Raw genomic sequence first — 17,574 nt, forward strand, 5'->3', positions numbered from 1 at the left:
TGTAAACCCCACATTTTTTACATTTACCTATAGGTAAGCCTATATTAAAAGGCTTACCTATAGGTGCTATAAATATCTCCTAAACATGTACCGTTTAGGAGATATTTACAGTGCATGCAGCCAATGACGTCATCGGCGCATGCTCTCTGAAGGAACGGCCACCCGTGCCCTTCCTTCAGAACCCTATGCCGTGAACGGCAGCTCCCGTGGGAGTGATGTAATCGCGCCTCTAGCCAATCAGATGGCCGGAGGACGCGAACAAGGAAGCAGGGCAGCCGGACATGTCGACCGCCCTGTTGCAGAGTGGGAGGCACTCTGCGGGGGCTTCGTTTTTAGGTAAGTAATATGAGGAAGTATTACTTTACTGAGAGAGTAGTGGATGCATGGAATAACCTTCCTGCAGACGTGGTAGCTGCAAATACAGTGAAGGAGTTTAAGCATGCATGGGATAGGCATAAGGCTATCCTTCATATAAGATAGGGCCAGGGACTATTCATAGGATTCATATATATTGGGAAGACTAGATGGGCCAAATGGTTCTTATCTGCCGACACATTCTATGTTTCTAAGTATGTCATAATGAGCCAATATGCGATGCATACCAACTCATTATGCCTTTGTCTTTACAGGTTTTTTTTTTTCCCTCGTTTTTTTTTTTATGAGGGTTTACTTCCTCTTTAAAGGCTGTAGTTACTTACCTGATCCCCGGCTCCAGTCAGCCCAATCCTCTCCTCTTCCTAAAGCTCCAGCCGTTAGGCAGAGCCTTGGCTTCATCATGTACTATACAGCAGTGGCCCTTAACTCCGGTCCTCGGGGCACACTAACAGGCCAGGTTTGCAAGATAACTAAATTACATCACAGGTGATCTCATTTGCTGCTCAGTGATTGTAGTATTCTAATCTGCATCTCCCCAAATTAATACACAAAATCTGGCCTGTTAGTGGGCCCCGAGGACCGGAGCTGAGGACCACTGCTATACAGGAACATAAACCTTGTACTGTACATGGAGGAAGCTGGGGTGCAACTTCAGCCTGTGGCAGCAGCTTACAGAGGTGGCTGCAGAGGAGCGGTCCCAGCTCTGGAGCGAGGAATAACGTATTTACTTTATTTCATGTTCAGAAGAGAGTGGTTGAACCTCCCCTAACCGCAGCAGCTTCTAAACTCTTGTAAAAGTGTATGTGTACATGGACAGATAGGCTTTTATGGAGTTGAGTTTAGGAGCTTTGGCAAAAAAAAAACGCAAAAAGCTCCTAAACTCACGAAGCTGCCAATGTACAGGCGGTCGCCGGGTTACAAATAGGATGGGGTCTGTAGGTTTGTTCTTAAGTTGAATTTGTAAGTCAGAAGAGGTACATTTTTTAAGTGTAGCTCCAGTCCAAAAAATAATTTTTACATTGTTTGGATAACATAGGGAAGGGTTAAAGAGGAAGTAAACCCTCCTCTACAACTTGTACCTATAGGTAAGCCTATGATAAGGCTTACCTATAGGTACTGTAAATATCTCCTAAACATGCACCGTTTAGGTGATATTTACCTTACATGCAGCCAGTGACGTCACTGGCGCATGCGCTCTGAAGGAATGGGTGCTGGTGCCGTTCCTTCAGAGCCCCGTGCCGTGACCGTTGGCTCCTGTGCGCATACGCGGGAGTGAGGTTATCGTGGCTCCAGCCAATCAGATGGCCGGATGCCGCAAACCCGGAAGAAGGGCGACAGAACATGTCACCCATGGACAGGTAAGTGGTCGGCACTGCGGGGGCTTCGTTCTTAGGTATTTCATAATGAGCTAGTATGCGATGCATACTAGCTCATTATGTATTTTTCTTTCAGGTGTTCGTTTTAAAAAAAATAAAAAATTCAGAGGTTTACAACCTCTTTAACCCCCCCCCCCCCTGTAACATTTGTTTTGCTGTCTGTGACCCTGTTCAGATGATTTCACCTCCAATGTCTGTGCCTATGACAATTAGATTTTGAAAATGTTGGGTTGTTGTGGAAACAAGGATTAGCAATAAAGCTTCAGTGAACACCTTTTTCCCATGATAACTCTTACAGGAGTGAATTTCCCTTCCTAGGGGGAAAATTCCTCTCACTTCTCTATACTCTATATAGATGCAGACGGTGGGACCTCCTCCGCCCCAGCTCCCTCATCACAGGATTTGACTGACAGCAGTGGGAGCCAATGGTTCCTGATGCTCTCAGCAAAGTCTGTGAAAGCGGGGAGAAGAGGAGAGAGCCGCTACACAGACAGGCACAGCGCAGGATCAAGATCGGGCTCAAGTATAAGGGAGGGGTAATCCACATAATGAAATGTTGTTTTTCCTTAATGCAGTAAGGTAAAAAATATTTACAATAACTTTAAAGTGACTATCGCTTAAAGATGGGTTCACACTGGCATCTCTCCATGTTCCAAAATCTGACCACAGCCCTCAATGATTTAAGTGTTATGACCCAGACTGGACTGTGGATTGGCCGGGATAACAGTTGGTCTGAAGTCACAATCCAAGCTTCTGTATTTGCCATTCAAAACCCAGAGAGGGTACTCGAATCCAAATTTCAGCAACAAATTTGGAACCACAGGGAGCTTCGGATAGACTAGAGGTCTCCAAATTATCTAGAACTGTGAACAGAAGTTACTGATTTCCCACCCTTGATTATTGGAAATACCCTTGCAAGGGACTACAGAGTGGAATTTGCAGAGGTGGCTTGAAAAAAAAAAAAAAAAAAAAGACCGGGAAAAACTGATGTTTTATATTATTTTATTAGAATAAACGTTAACTACAGAAAAATATTGAAGCCTGGCTTGGCTTCCTAAGGGAAGGGACAGAATGGATATGAGCAAGAGAGTCAGGAATGTACACTGTAGGTTCAGGGACTCACAAAAGGCTCATAGTAGGACTGTGGACAGCAGAACCCAGCTACAAGTACCATGGCAAGAAAAGTGATATATACCCACTTCCCTCTCTGCAGCCAACCCCTAACGTAGGAAGCAGTAACCCTACAGAGAGCTGTACTATGGCGGATCTCCACGTCAGAGTCACACCGGTCTCCCTCAACAGAAAAGAAGAGTCTGCTAGATTGTACAGGCAAAATGATCAATTCCCATTCTTTGATAAATTATGCTGTAAGTCCTTTGTGCTTATGACCTAACTGTATGCCAGTTCAAGTCTTTTGGCACTCTTGTACCTCAAGATGACACCCATCCCTTAGTATCATATTTACTCTGGATATTCTTATTGCAGCGGAAAGAGTAGAAATGACAATGTTACAGTCTTTAAATCTACTTCAGGTAAAACCATGACATTTTTCTCCACCCAGGGAGCTGCAGGTGCCATTTACAGCCAGACATAATAGTGAATGGCTGGACGTGGCCATACTTGGGTGTTTTCATACACGCATACATGGTATATTTCCTGAATGTGGAAATTTTGCAATTGGAGAAGATGCCATATGGGCATACATGTGTTTAGGCTGATGCAAGAAAGCATAGGTGTATACCTGAGTGCAGCTGTATACAGCCAATCACATCTACTGCAAGCTATACATGCCATCTGCAGCTCCCTGGGTGGAGAAAAGAATGCCAGAATTTAGAGCATATTTTAAAGTCTAAGTTCAGCTTTTTCGAAAATTATGAAAATGTAAACTAACACCCTCGCAACCCTTCCTGGTTCCCACTGTACTTACCTCTGTGCAGCACTTACCAATCAGAATTGCTGATCTGTCCCAAAAGCCCTGCAGAAAGAAGGGGGGAGAACAGCAGGAATTATACATTTCCTGACTGCTACACCAGCTACGTGAGCACTGACAGCTCAGCACCCATGAAGGTAAGTACAGTGGGCACTAGGAGGAGGTTGGAAAGTGTCTGATATTAGTTCACCTTTTCATTTTTTTCTGAACAGGTGAACCAGCTCTTTAAACTTCAAACCATTTGTGCGAATGAGGCTGAAAAAGGTAAGGAAAAATCCTGTTCCAGTTTCAAAAATCACAAGGGTGCCAGATCAGCAAATGATAAAACCAACATTTATTCCCCATAGACACTTACATGGTAAAATCACGAGGTTCTATATGCATAGTGCATGGTGAGCTCCTCTCGCTCGTGGCCGGAGATGCCGACGTCTTCAGTCCAACATAGTGGGTTCCGGCTTTGGGCTCAGCGGCTCTTGGCACCACAGTCCATCCCATCCAGTGCTGCCAGCTCACCACGCACTAAACATACAGAACCTTGTGATTGTAACATGTAAGTGTCTATCGGAATAAATGTGTTGGTTTTATCCTATGGTGACCTTATGACTTTCTTCACATGTTCTTGAGGGATCCCCAACCCCTTTGAGGATCTGCCGGTGACTACATCCTTCCTGACCTCCCCCCCCCGCCTGAAAGTCCAGTTGTTCCACTCCTACACATCATCCACCTCATCATCCACCTCATGAACATTGGCATCTATTTGTCCATCCTCACCACAGAGTAACACTGATCACTTTCTATCCATAGCTTGTTTCTTCTATATGTTCTATTCCAGTGACAGCTGTGATAGGTGAGATCCCACACACTTAAGGGCCATACACACTATAAGATTTTCTGAAGACTTTTTCCTTCAGATTTACCTTTTCTATGAAGTGCAAGGGCCTGCCAGATTGCATACAAATTGAAAGTGTTTAGGTTTGGCCTCATATTATATGGTTTTGGCAAGTCTACAGGAAAAACTAAGTCTTCAGAAAATCTTATAGTGTGTATGGCCCATTAGGGAAGACAGCCTCTTATTTGTTATTGTGTGTTCCCAGCACAGGAAATGAAGAGAAATCTCCCCAATGATGACAGGTGTTCTGATGATTGAACAACTATCTCACCAATATCATACCTTATTGGTGACAGCCGCTTCCTCCTCATCGTCACCATCTGACTCATGCTGTAATGTCTCCTCCTCCGATTCCTGGTCCACACCGTAATCTTCCTCACTTTGTTCCTCTGGAGAATTCACCTCATCCTCTCCTTTCCCCTTCAGACCATCCTCTTCTTCACTTTCCTCCAAACCATCCTCGTTTTCCTCCTGATCATCCTCTTCCTCACTCCCCCCACCTCCATCCTTCAAGTCTTCTTGGAGGGAATGATGTGAAAGTCCCCAGATCTTCTCAGCGGTGTCCTCCTCCTCCTCCTCTTCATCATACAGCCCAGACACAGAACCCCCCGGCTCCAGCACCCCCAGGATGTAATCCAGACCATCCTGAGTGAATGCCTGGGGCAGGGAACTCTTATTTTTCCTCTTATTCATCCTCAGACTCCTCTCCAGCTTCTTGATCTCCTTCTCCTCCTTCTCATTGGCCTCCAGCAGAGCCTTCCTCCTGGCCTCCTCTCTGCTCATCTTCTTCTTCCCCCCAGCCTCTGTCCCCGGCTTCTTCCCCCCAGCCTCTGTCCCCGGCTTCTTCCCCCCAGCCTCTGTCCCCGGCTTCTTCCCCCCAGCCTCTGTCCCCGGCTTCTTCCCCCCAGCAGGCCTCTGGCTGTCCTGTCCTCCAGCCTCTGCTCTGTGGACTGGGGGTGTCCAAGGAGTCTGGTCCCTGGGAGGACCATGTTCTGCAGGCTGCTGGGAGCTCCCACACCTCCTCTCATAGTACTCCTTCCTTCTCAGCTTCTTGGACTGGCGCTTCTCCTTCCTCAGTTCCTTCCGGCTCTTCCCTCTGCCTCCAGACCCCGAGTGTTCCCCCAATAGCCAGTTACTGCTCTGGGACCCGCCGCCCTCCGCCTTCTCCACGAACGTCTGTACTGACAGCTGCAGCTTCCGGATCTTTGCCGGCCGAGACCCAGCAGGAACTTTCCGCTTCATCTTCCTTTCTAATGTGCTATATTACACAGCGCTCAACGGATAGCATGGCAAGCACTCAGCACTCACGCCTCGCATGGGCGCCGCCATGTTGGAGACAACGAGCTGCTTCCGTCCTGTAGAGCGGCCGGAGTGACAACGTGAACCGAGCACGTTCGGCACAGCGCCGCCTGCCGGACACTCTTGGCTGTGCATGTGTCTGGTAATTGGTCCTAAATACATTATTATCATATATTATTTGTATTATGGCTATTATTACTAATATTCACTTGCGGTGCCTATTGTCCCTGCTTCCTTGTGCCCCTCTGTCTCCCCCTGCAGTGCTGCCAGCTTCCCTCCTCTTCTCTCCCGGCTGCTGCTGCAGTGAATGTTTCAGGATGGAGAGCTGGGGATGGGACTGGTAAATATTTAATTTATCATCCCCTTCCTTTTCTGAGGAAACAGCGAGTGATCTGTACTGATTTCTCCTGTGTTCATTCTAAACTGAAGCAAAGTAAACTATGTTTACTATGCTTCCATCTGCAAATGAACAGGAAGCTACTTAGCATAACACTTCCCATGTGTTCACTGTCCAGTGCAGCTGAAAGGGACTAGGGCAGTGATGGCAAACATTGGCACCCCAGATGTTTTGAAACTCCATTTCCCATGATGCTCATGCACTCTGCAGTGTAGTTGAGCATCATGGGGAATGTAGTCCCAAAACATCTGGGGTGCCAAGGTTCGCCATCACCGGACTAGGGAATCCTTGTCCACAGTTCCTTTCTCTGTCTCAAAAGTGAGACATCAGGCATCTTAAAATTTCACAAAAGCCCCCAACAGGGTTGCGGAAAAAAAATAGTAAAAAAAAAATAATATTGTAAGAAATAATAAAAATAAAAAACTACTGACATCAACCACTGCCCTACTGACACTAATCTCTGCTGTACTGACACCGTCCAGTGCTCTGCTCATATACACACATGTGTATTTGTGCTCTGGGGTGCACAGCCTAATGCAATAGGCTAACATTGCTAATATTACAATTATTTGTATTACGATTATTATCATTATTTATTATTATTACGACTACTATTATTTTTATAAGTATTAATATTCATTTATTATGATTATTTGTATTATGATTATTATTATTAATACTTGTACTACTATTATTTTATGAAGTATTATTATTCATTATTCTTATTATTTGTAATATAGTTAATATTCTTATAATTATTATTACTATTAATATGTATTATTGTTAATATTCATTTATTATAATTTTTTGTTATATGATTATTATTATTCCTACCACTAATATTTTAATAAAATATTACTATTATTTGTATTATTCATTATGATTATTTGTAGTATGGTTATTATTACGATTATTATTTTTTTTTCAAATCAGAATAAAGTTTATTAACAACTTTTAACAGTACAATAAACAATGCACATGCCGAAATATTATATTGTACAATACATTCACAATATACTATGTAGAATAATGTTCTTGTACATAGCCAAAGCAGGTTAATAAAACAAATTGAATCTGAGATGTCATTAGTCGTTATATCTCACAGTGTATGCATCACTAGATATGGTTTAGGAAGACATTTTCATTATATCTCTTCCCCAGTACTTTGAATTAAATTCACTCCAAGGGTGAGGATACAGTGAGCGGTTGAGTTCCCACTTTAAGGTAATAGCCTTTCAACAAATAGGTTCAGTGGAGCCAATCCAGGGGTAGCTAGTCAGCCTCCCCAGATCCTATTGAACCGGGTCGAGCTGCCTCTATGCTGATATATCAAGCGCTCATATCTATAAGTTAATCCCATGTTGGCTAACCACATACCTAAAGTTGGAGAGATTTGAGATATCCAATGTTGGAACAGTGCTCTGGACACTACCTCTCTGACACACAGTATCTCACAAAAGTGAGTACACCCCTCACATTTTTGTAAATATTTTATTATAACTTTTTATGTGACAACACTGAAAAAATTACACTTTGCTACAATATAAAGTAGTGAGTGTACAGCTTGTATAACAGTGTAAATTTTCTGTCCCCTCAAAAAAACTCAACACACAGCCATTAATGTCTAAACCGCTGGCAACAAACATGAGTACACCCCTAAGTGAAAATGTCCCCACCATTGGCTACCATTATTTTCCAGCACTGCCTTAACCCTCTTGGGCATGGAGTTCACCAGAGCTTCACAGGTTGCCACTGGACTCCTCTTCCACTCCTCCATGACGACATTATGGAGCTGGTAGGTGTTAGAGACCTTGTGCTCCTCCACCTTCCATTTGAGGATGCCCCACAGATGTTCAATAGGGTTTAGGTCTGGAGACATGCTTGGCCAGTCCATCACCTTTACCCTCAGCTTCTTTAGCAAGGCAGTAGTCATCTTGGAGCTGTGATGGGGTCGTGATCATGTTGGAATATTGCCCTGTGGCCCAGTCTACGAAGGGAGGGGATCATGCTCTGCTTCAGTATGTCACAGTACATGTTGGCATTCATGGTCCCCTCAATGAACTGTAGCTCCCCAGTGCCGGCAGCACTTATGCAGCCCCAGACCATAACACTTCCACCACCATGCTTGACTGTAGGCAAGACACACTTTGTACTCCTCACCTGGTTGCCGCCATATACGCTTGACACCATCTGAAGCAAGTACGTTTATCTTGGTCTCATCATATTACAGGACGGGGTTCCAGTAATCCATGTCCTTAGTCTGCTTGTCTTCAGCAAACTGTTTGCGGGCTTTCTTGTGCATCATCTTTAGAAGAGGCTTCCATCTGGGACGACAGCCATGCAGATTGATGCAGTGTGCAGGGTATGGTCTGAGCACTGACAGGTTGAACCCCCAACCCCTTCAACCTCTGCAGCAATGCTGGTAGCACTCATACGTCTATTTCCCAAAGACAACCTTTGGATATGACGCTGAGCATGTGCACTCAACTTCTTTGGTCGACTATGGTGAGGCCTGTTCTGAGTGGAGCCTGTCCTGCTAAACCACTGTATGGTCTTGGACACTGTACTGCAGCTCAGTTTTAGATTCTTGGCAATCTTCTTATAGCCTAGGCCATCTTTATGTAGAGCAACACATTTTTTTTTCAGACCCTCAGAGAGTTCTTTGCCATGAAATGTCATGTTGTACTTCCAGTGACCAGTATGAGAGAGTGAGAGCGATAACACCAAATTTAACACACCTGCTCCCCATTCACACCTGAGACCTTGTAACACTAACAAGTCACATGACACCAGAGAGGGAAAATGGCTAATTGGGCCCAATTTGGACATTTTCACTTAGGGGTGTACTCACTTTTGTTGCCAGCGGTTTAGACATTAATAGCTGTGTGTTGAGTTGTTTTGAGGGGACAGCAAATTTACACTGTTATACAAGCTGTACACTCACTACTTTACATTGTAGCAAAGTGTAATTTATTCAGTGTTGTCACATGCAAAGTTAAAATAAAATATTTACAAAAATGAGAGGGGTGTACTCACTTTTTTGAGATACTGTATATGTCCAGTATAACCAGTGGCGGCCGGTGCATTGGGGCCGCCCCCATCCATGCGCCGGACTCATGGCACTCAATGGGGTTTTTTTTTTTTCTGAGTCACCTGATTAGAGCCAGAGGCTCTAATAGGCTTCAGAAAAGGGTGGACCCGGGGCACAGAGCAGTGCGCTCCGAGCCCACTCATTGTGGGACAATAGCGAATGAAAATTCTGCATTGAAAGGGGGCACGCTGGTCATTCTGCATTGAAAGGGGGCATGCTGGTCATTCTGCATTGAATGGGGGCACGCTGGTCTCTCTGCATTGAAAGGGGGCATGCTGGTTACTCTGCATTGAAGGGGGCACACTATACCTTGATTACTGAAGGCCCCTTTCACACTTTTGTGACCTCAAAGTCACGCAATTTTTTTACAGCGTTTTTTGCCGCAAAGCAATGCCTATTACATTTTTCTGTTTGCGCCCCCCCCCCAAAAAAAAATTTTGAGCACCAGCCGCCACTGAGTATAAACTCATCCAGTATACCCATTAAACAAGGTTTAGGGTCAAGAGAGATGGTTACTTGAAAAGTATTGTTAATAGTGTTTACTATGCCAGTCCAAAAGCAGTGCAACTTTGGGCACCGCCAAAGGAGATGTATCAGGTCCCCATTAGCCACCTTGCATCTGGTACACAATGGGTCTCGGCGAAGTCCAAGAGTAAACAATTTAGGTGGGGTAAGATGAGCTCACAATAATATATATAGTTAGGACGGTCTTTGGGTTACATTTAAAGAACAGTTGTTGACAGATTCCAGGGCCATTTCGATTATTATGAATTATTACTAATATTTATTATGATTTTTTTGTTTTATTATTATTATTTCTACCACTAATATTTTTATGAAATATTATTAATAATACTATTATTATTATTCATTATGATTATTATTGCTATTTTTGCTATTATTATTATTAATTATAATAATATTAATAATAATAATGATAATATTAATTTATTATGATTTTTTTGTATTATGATTATTATTACTACTACTATTATTTTTATAAATTATTACTAATATTACTATTATTATTAATTATGATTATTTGTATTATGATTATTGTTATACTTATTATTATTATTATTATTGATATTAATATTTATTATGATTATTTTTAATATGATTAATATTATTTGATTATTATTAATAATAGTAGTAGTAGTATTTTTTTGATCATTATTAGTTTATACTATTATTATTATTACAATGCATCCGGAAAGTATTCACAGCGCTTCACTTTTTACACACTTTGTTATGTTACAGCCTTGTTCCAAAATAGATTCGATTCATTATTTTCCTCAAAATTCAACAAACTATACCCCATAATGATGAAGTGAAAAAAGTTTGTTTGAAATCTTTGCAAATTTATTAAAAATAAAAATGGAAAAAAATCACATGTATATACCTTGCATCCGGAATGTATTTACAGCGCTTTACTTTTTCCACATTTTGTTATGTTACAACCTTATTTCAAAATGGTTTAAATTCATTATTTTCCTCAAAATTCTACAAACAATACCCCATAATGACAATGTGAAAGAAATTTGTTTGACATCTTTGTAAATTATTTAAAACTAAAAAACTAAAAAAATCCCATGTACATAAGTATTCACAGCCTTTACTCTAAACTTTGTTGAAGCACCTTTGGCACCAATTACAGCAAGTCTTTTTTGAGTATGAAAGTATGACAAAGGTTGACACAGGTATTTTTGGGCAGTTTCTCTCATTTTTCTTTGCAGGACCTCCAAGCTCCATCAGGTTGGATGGGGAGTGTCGGTGCACTGCCATTTTCAGATCTCTCCAGAGATGTTCAATCGGGTTTAAGTCTGGGCTCTGGCTGGGCCACTCAAGGACATTCAGAGAGTTGTCCCTTAGCTACTCCTTTGTTATCTTGGCTGTGTGCTTAGGGTTCCTGTACTGTTGGAAGATTAACCTTCGCCCCAGTCTGAGGTCCAGTGTGCTCTGGAACCGGTTTCATCAAGGATGTCTCTGTATATTGCTGCATTCATCTTTCTCTCGATCCTGACTAGTCTCCCTGTTCCTGCCACTGAAAAACATCCCCACAGCATGATGCTGCCACCACCATGCTTTACTGTAGTGATGGTATTGCCAGGTGATGAGCGGTGCCTGGTTTCCTCCAGACATGACATTTGCCATTCAGGCCAAAGAGTTCAATCTTTGATTCATGAAACCAGAGAATTTTGGTCTGAGAGTGCTTCAGCTGCCTTTTGGCAAACTTCAGGTGGGCTGTGATATGCCTTTTATTGAGTAGTGACTTCCGTCTGGCCACTCTACCATTCAGGACTGATTGGTGGAGTGCTGCAGAGATGGTTGTTCTTCTGAAAGGTTCTCCTCTCTCCATATAGAAATGCTGAAGTTCTGTCAAAGTGACCATTGGGTTCTTGGTCACCTCCCTAAGGCCCTTCTCCCCGATCACTTAGTTTGGCTGGGCAGCCCGCTCTAGGAAGAGTCCTGGTGGTTCCAAACTTCTTCCATTTAGGGATGATGAAGGCCATTGTGCTCATTGGTAGCTTCAATGCTACAGAAAGTTTTCTATACCCTTCCCCAGATCTGTGCCTTGATAAAATCCTGTCTCGGAGGTCTACAGACAATTCCTTGGACTTCATGGCTTGATTTGTGCTCTGACATGAACTGTTAACTTTGGGACCTTATATAGACAGGTGTGTGCCTTTCAAAATCATGTCTAATCAGCTCAGTTTTCCACCAGTGAACTCCAATCAAGTTGTAGAAACATCTAAAGGATGATCGGTGGAAACAGGATGCACCTGAGCCCAATTTTGAGTGTCATGGCAAAGGCTGTGAATACTTATGTACTGTATGTGTGATTGTTTAGTTTTTTTATTTTTAATATATCTGCAAAGATTTCAAACAAACCTCTTTTACGTTGTCATTATGGGGTATTGTTTGTAGAATTTTGAGGAAAATAATGAATTTAAATCATTTTGGAATAAGGCTGTAACATAACAAAATGTGGAACAAGTGAAGCGCTGTGAATACTTTCTGCATGCACTGTATGTGTTTTTTTTTTTTTGCAAGCATCTCAATCAAGTGAGTCTAAACTTGCCTATAAACTCATGCATGTAGGCTTATAATAAGCTGCATTCAGATCTGTTATTTATACTGATCTGACCAAAGCAGTATTGTGTGCTATGGGCCTGGCTCTGTTTTGGTTGGTGGGGTTTACCTGCATAAACCAAAACTAGAAAAATTTGCATTCATGGTCTGATTTTGACCCTGTACACATTTGTGCTGACATTTGCATGCATACAACATAGATGGTAAATGGACCCTGTTTGCTGTTGATGCTGTCTAGTGAATTCAGGGTGGCCATATAAACATCAACAATGTGTAGCCAGCAGGAGCAGTGTAGAATGACCTTGGTCTTCAGAACTTCACCACATGACTCAACAGGGGCAGACTGGCAACTTTCGGCCCAGGGGGCAAGTACGAACAAGAGGCCAATGGTGCCCCCCTCCCACTCTCCCTCTTCCTGGCCTCCTTCTGACCCCCATTCCAGGCTGAAGCCCTGCTCCAGGTACTCTCTACTCACCAGCTGAATCTTGGTTCCCCACCTGGCCAGCAGGGGGCAGTTGGGGGGAGCTGGGGCAGCTCAGTTGGGGCTAACCAGGGGAGAAGATTCTCCAGTGGGGCATGGTACCTCCCTCTGCTCAGACACAGTTTACACCATCCATGCTGGGGAGAGAGACCTACGCTCTGTCCTTGTCTTCAACCCGCACTCAGTAGGTCAGTGGCGGGGACCTTTTACTTCTCTTTACCAGGACTGCTTTAGGCATGTCTGTGGCAGAAGTGGTGCAGCCTTTTTACGGGACATCAGAGCGGCCCGGGGGGCAATTGTCCCCCTGCCCCCTGGCCCAGTCCTCCCCTGTGACTCAATGAATGTCTGGGGAGATGTGAACATCAATAGTGTGTAACCAATGGTGCAGGTGCAGAATAATACACATCTTACCTGACACAGACATAGGCGGGTGTATATCCCCATAAGTTCATGTACAGAATAATACACATCTTACCTGACACAGACATAGGCGGGTGTATATCCCCATAAGTTCAGGTACAGAATAATACACATCTTACCTGACACAGACATAGGCGGGTGTATATCCCCATATGTTCAGGTACAGAATAATACACATCTTATCTGACACAGACATAGCCGGGTGTATATCCCCATAAGTTCAGGTACAGAATAATACACATCTTACCTGACACAGACATAGGCGGGTGTATATCCCCATAAGTTCAGGTGCAGAATAATACACATCTTACCTGACACAGACATAGGCGGGTGTATATCCCCATAAGTTCAGGTACAGAATAATACACATCTTACATGACACAGAAATAGGCGGGTGTATATCCCCATAAGTTCAGGTACAGAATAATACACATCTTACCTAGTGATGTCGCAAACCTAAAATTCGCCGTTCGCGACCGGCGAATGCGAACATCGGCAAATGTTCGCGAACCGGCGAACCGGGCGAACCGCCATAGACTTCAATAGGCAGGCGAATTTTAAAACACACAGGGACTCTTTCTGGCCACAATAGTGATGGAAAAGTTGTTTCAAGGGGACTAACACCTGGACTGTGGCATGCCGGAGAGGGATCACGCAAAAAAAAGTTCTTAAAAATTATAATTTTTTGATAGAGAGCCAATTATTGGAAAAATTAAAAAAAAATAAAAATAAAAAATTTCTTTGGATTTAGCATCTGGGGGGTCTAAAAAGTGTACCTGTGAAGTTTCAGCTCTGTAGCATGTCCAGAACCCCTAAAAAACAGCATTTTTCTTATATTTTCAGGAATATGGCTTCTCTGCGGCTGGCTTTTTCTCTTGCAGGCATTTATCGGGCATTTTTTTAGGCAGGCATGTCATTTTTTGTATTTAGTGTCTGGGGGGTCTAAAAAGTGTACCTGTCAATTTTCAGCTCTGTAGCATGTCCAGAACCCCTAAAAAACAGCATTTTTCTTATATTTTCAGGAATATGGCTTCTCTGCGGCTGGCTTTTTCTCTTGCAGGCATTTAGCGGGCATTTTTTTAGGCAGGCATGTCATTTTTTGTATTTAGTGTCTGGGGGGTCTAAAAAGTGTACCTGTCAAGTTTCAGCTCTGTAGCATGTCCAGAACCCCTAAAAAACAGCATTTTTCTTATATTTTCAGTAATACGGCTTCTCTGCGGCTGTCTTTTTCTCTTGCAGGCATTTATCGGGCATTTTTTTAGGCAGGCATGTCATTTTTTGTATTTAGTGTCTGGGGGGTCTAAAAAGTGTACCTGTCAATTTTCAGCTCTGTAGCATGTCCAGAACCCCTAAAAAATAGCATTTTTCTTATATTTTCAGGAATATGGCTTCTCTGCGGCTGGCTTTTTCTCTTGCAGGCATTTAGCGGGCATTTTTTTAGGCAGGCATGTCATTTTTTGTATTTAGTGTCTGGGGGGGTCTAAAAAGTGTACCTGTCAAGTTTCAGCTCTGTAGCATGTCCAGAACCCCTAAAAAACAGCATTTTTCTTATATTTTCAGGAATACGGCTTCTCTGCGGCTGTCTTTTTCTCTTGCAGGCATTTATCGGGCATTTTTTTAGGCAGGCATGTCATTTTTTGTATTTAGTGTCTGGGGGGTCTAAAAAGTGTACCTGTCAATTTTCAGCTCTGTAGCATGTCCAGAACCCCTAAAAAACAGCATTTTTCTTATATTTTCAGGAATACGGCTTCTCTGCGGCTGTCTTTTTCTCTTGCAGGCATTTATCGGGCATTTTTTTAGGCAGGCATGTCATTTTTTGTATTTAGTGTCTGGGGGGTCTAAAAAGTGTACCTGTCAAGTTTCAGCTCTGTAGCATGTCCAGAACCCCTAAAAAACAGCATTTTTCTTATATTTTCAGGAATACGGCTTCTCTGCGGCTGTCTTTTTCTCTTGCAGGCATTTATCGGGCATTTTTTTAGGCAGGCATGTCATTTTTTGTATTTAGTGTCTGGGGGGTCTAAAAAGTGTACCTGTCAAGTTTCAGCTCTGTAGCATGTCCAGAACCCCTAAAAAACAGCATTTTTCTTATATTTTCAGGAATACGGCTTCTCTGCGGCTGTCTTTTTCTCTTGCAGGCATTTATCGGGCATTTTTTTAGGCAGGCATGTCATTTTTTGTATTTAGTGTCTGGGGGGTCTAAAAAGTGTACCTGTCAAGTTTCAGCTCTGTAGCATGTCCAGAACCCCTAAAAAACAGCATTTTTCTTATATTTTCAGGAATACGGCTTCTCTGCGGCTGTCTTTTTCTCTTGCAGGCATTTATCGGGCATTTTTTTAGGCAGGCATGTCATTTTTTGTATTTAGTGTCTGGGGGGTCTAAAAAGTGTACCTGTCAAGTTTCAGCTCTGTAGCATGTCCAGAACCCCTAAAAAACAGAATTTTTCTTATATTTTCAGGAATACGGCTTCTCTGCGGCTGTCTTTTTCTCTTGCAGGCATTTATCGGGCATTTTTTTAGGCAGGCATGTCATTTTTTGTATTTAGTGTCTGGGGGGTCTAAAAAGTGTACCTGTCAAGTTTCAGCTCTGTAGCATGTCCAGAACCCCTAAAAAAAAGCATTTTTCTTATATTTTCAGGAATACGGCTTCTCTGCGGCTGGCTTTTTCTCTTGCAGGCATATATATCAGTGGTGGGTGGGCAGTGGCACAGTACACTCTCTGTGGACCTGGCAGCAGTCACTGGCACCCAGGCAACTGCAATTTAAAAAATATATATATATTTTTTTTACTTTGCAAGCTGCTGTGCCACTTTATATATCAGTGGTGGGTGGGCAGTGGCACAGTACACTCTCTGTGGACCTGACAGCAGTCACTGGCACCCAGGCAACTGCAATTTAAAAAAAATATATATATTTTTTTACTTTGCAAGCTGCTGTGCCACTTTATATATCAGTGGTGGGTGGGCAGTGGCACAGTACACTCTCTGTGGACCTGACAGCAGTCACTGGCACCCAGGCAACTGCAATTTAAAAAAATATATATATTTTTTTACTTTTCAAGCTGCTGTGCCACCTTATATATCAGTGGTGGGTGGGCAGTGGCACAGTACACTCTCTGTGGACCTGACAGCAGTCACTGGCACCCAGGCAACTGCAATTTTAAAAAAATATATTTTATTTTACTTTGCAAGCTGCTGTGCCACCTTATATATCAGTGGTGGGTGGGCAGTGGCACAGTACACTCTCTGTGGACCTGACAGCAGTCACTGGCACCCAGGCAACTGCAATTTAAAAAAATATATTTTATTTTACTTTGCAAGCTGCTGTGCCACCTTATATATCAGTGGTGGGTGGGCAGTGGCACAGTACACTCTCTGTGGACCTGACAGCAGTCACTGGCACCCAGGCAACTGCAATTTAAAAAAATATATATATTTTTTTTACTTTGCAAGCTGCTGTGCCACCTTATATATCAGTGGTGGGTGGGCACACAGTGGCACTGCAGTGGGCACAGTACACTCTGTGGACCTGACAGTCACTGGCAGCCCAGGCAACTGCAATAATAAAAAATATTTTTTTTTTCAATTTATTGCAACAAGATGCTGTGCCAACGTATATATATCAGTGGTGGGCAGTGCACTGCAGTGGGTACAGTGCACTCTGTGGACCTGACACAGCACTCACTGCAATTATGACAGAGGAAAAAAAAATATTTTTTAAAATGCCAGGTACTGTGCCTGTGCCACCCGAAATGAGTGTGGTGTGCACACAGTACAGTCTGTGGTAGGTCTGTGGCCTCTCACACACAGCGGGCAGGCAACTGCAGTGTACAATAGATATATATATATATATATATATATAAAGAAAAAAATCTATTACCTTACCAGCCCTTAAAAGGGCTTTTGGGGACACTATATATATATATATATATGTATATATATAAATAAAAAAATCCTCAATTACCAGCCCTTAAAAGGGCTTTTGGGGACACTAGATAGATATAGATATATATATATATGAAGAAACAACTCAATTACCAGCCCTTAAAAGGGCTTTTGGGGACGCTAGGTATATATATATATATAAAAAAAAAAAAACACAAATACCAGCCCTTAGAAGGGCTTTTTGGGGTGCTGATATTACAGCAGTAGTGGACCAAGAACACTGCAAGACCAGGAACACTGACTAACTGTCCCTAGCTTAACAGCAGCAGCAGCAGCAGCAGCT

The 17,574-nt window shown here is 42.8% G+C and overlaps 1 protein-coding gene across 1 annotated transcript in view; it reads right to left on the reverse strand.

Annotated features, from left to right (window-relative positions):
* The window catches only part of NOM1 (nucleolar protein with MIF4G domain 1), a 31,709-nt gene extending 25,796 nt beyond the window's left edge, over positions 1–5,913 (reverse strand). The window contains exon 1 of the mRNA XM_082259578.1: positions 4,853–5,913. Coding sequence (XP_082115704.1) covers positions 4,853–5,812 — 960 coding nt within the window. The 5' untranslated portion in view covers positions 5,813–5,913. The remainder of the gene's footprint in view (positions 1–4,852) is intronic.
* Between the last annotated feature and the right edge of the window lie 11,661 nt (positions 5,914–17,574).

Source organism: Pelophylax lessonae (genome assembly GCF_965119305.1).
Source record: "Pelophylax lessonae genome assembly, chromosome: 5".
NCBI lineage: Eukaryota > Metazoa > Chordata > Amphibia > Anura > Ranidae > Pelophylax > Pelophylax lessonae.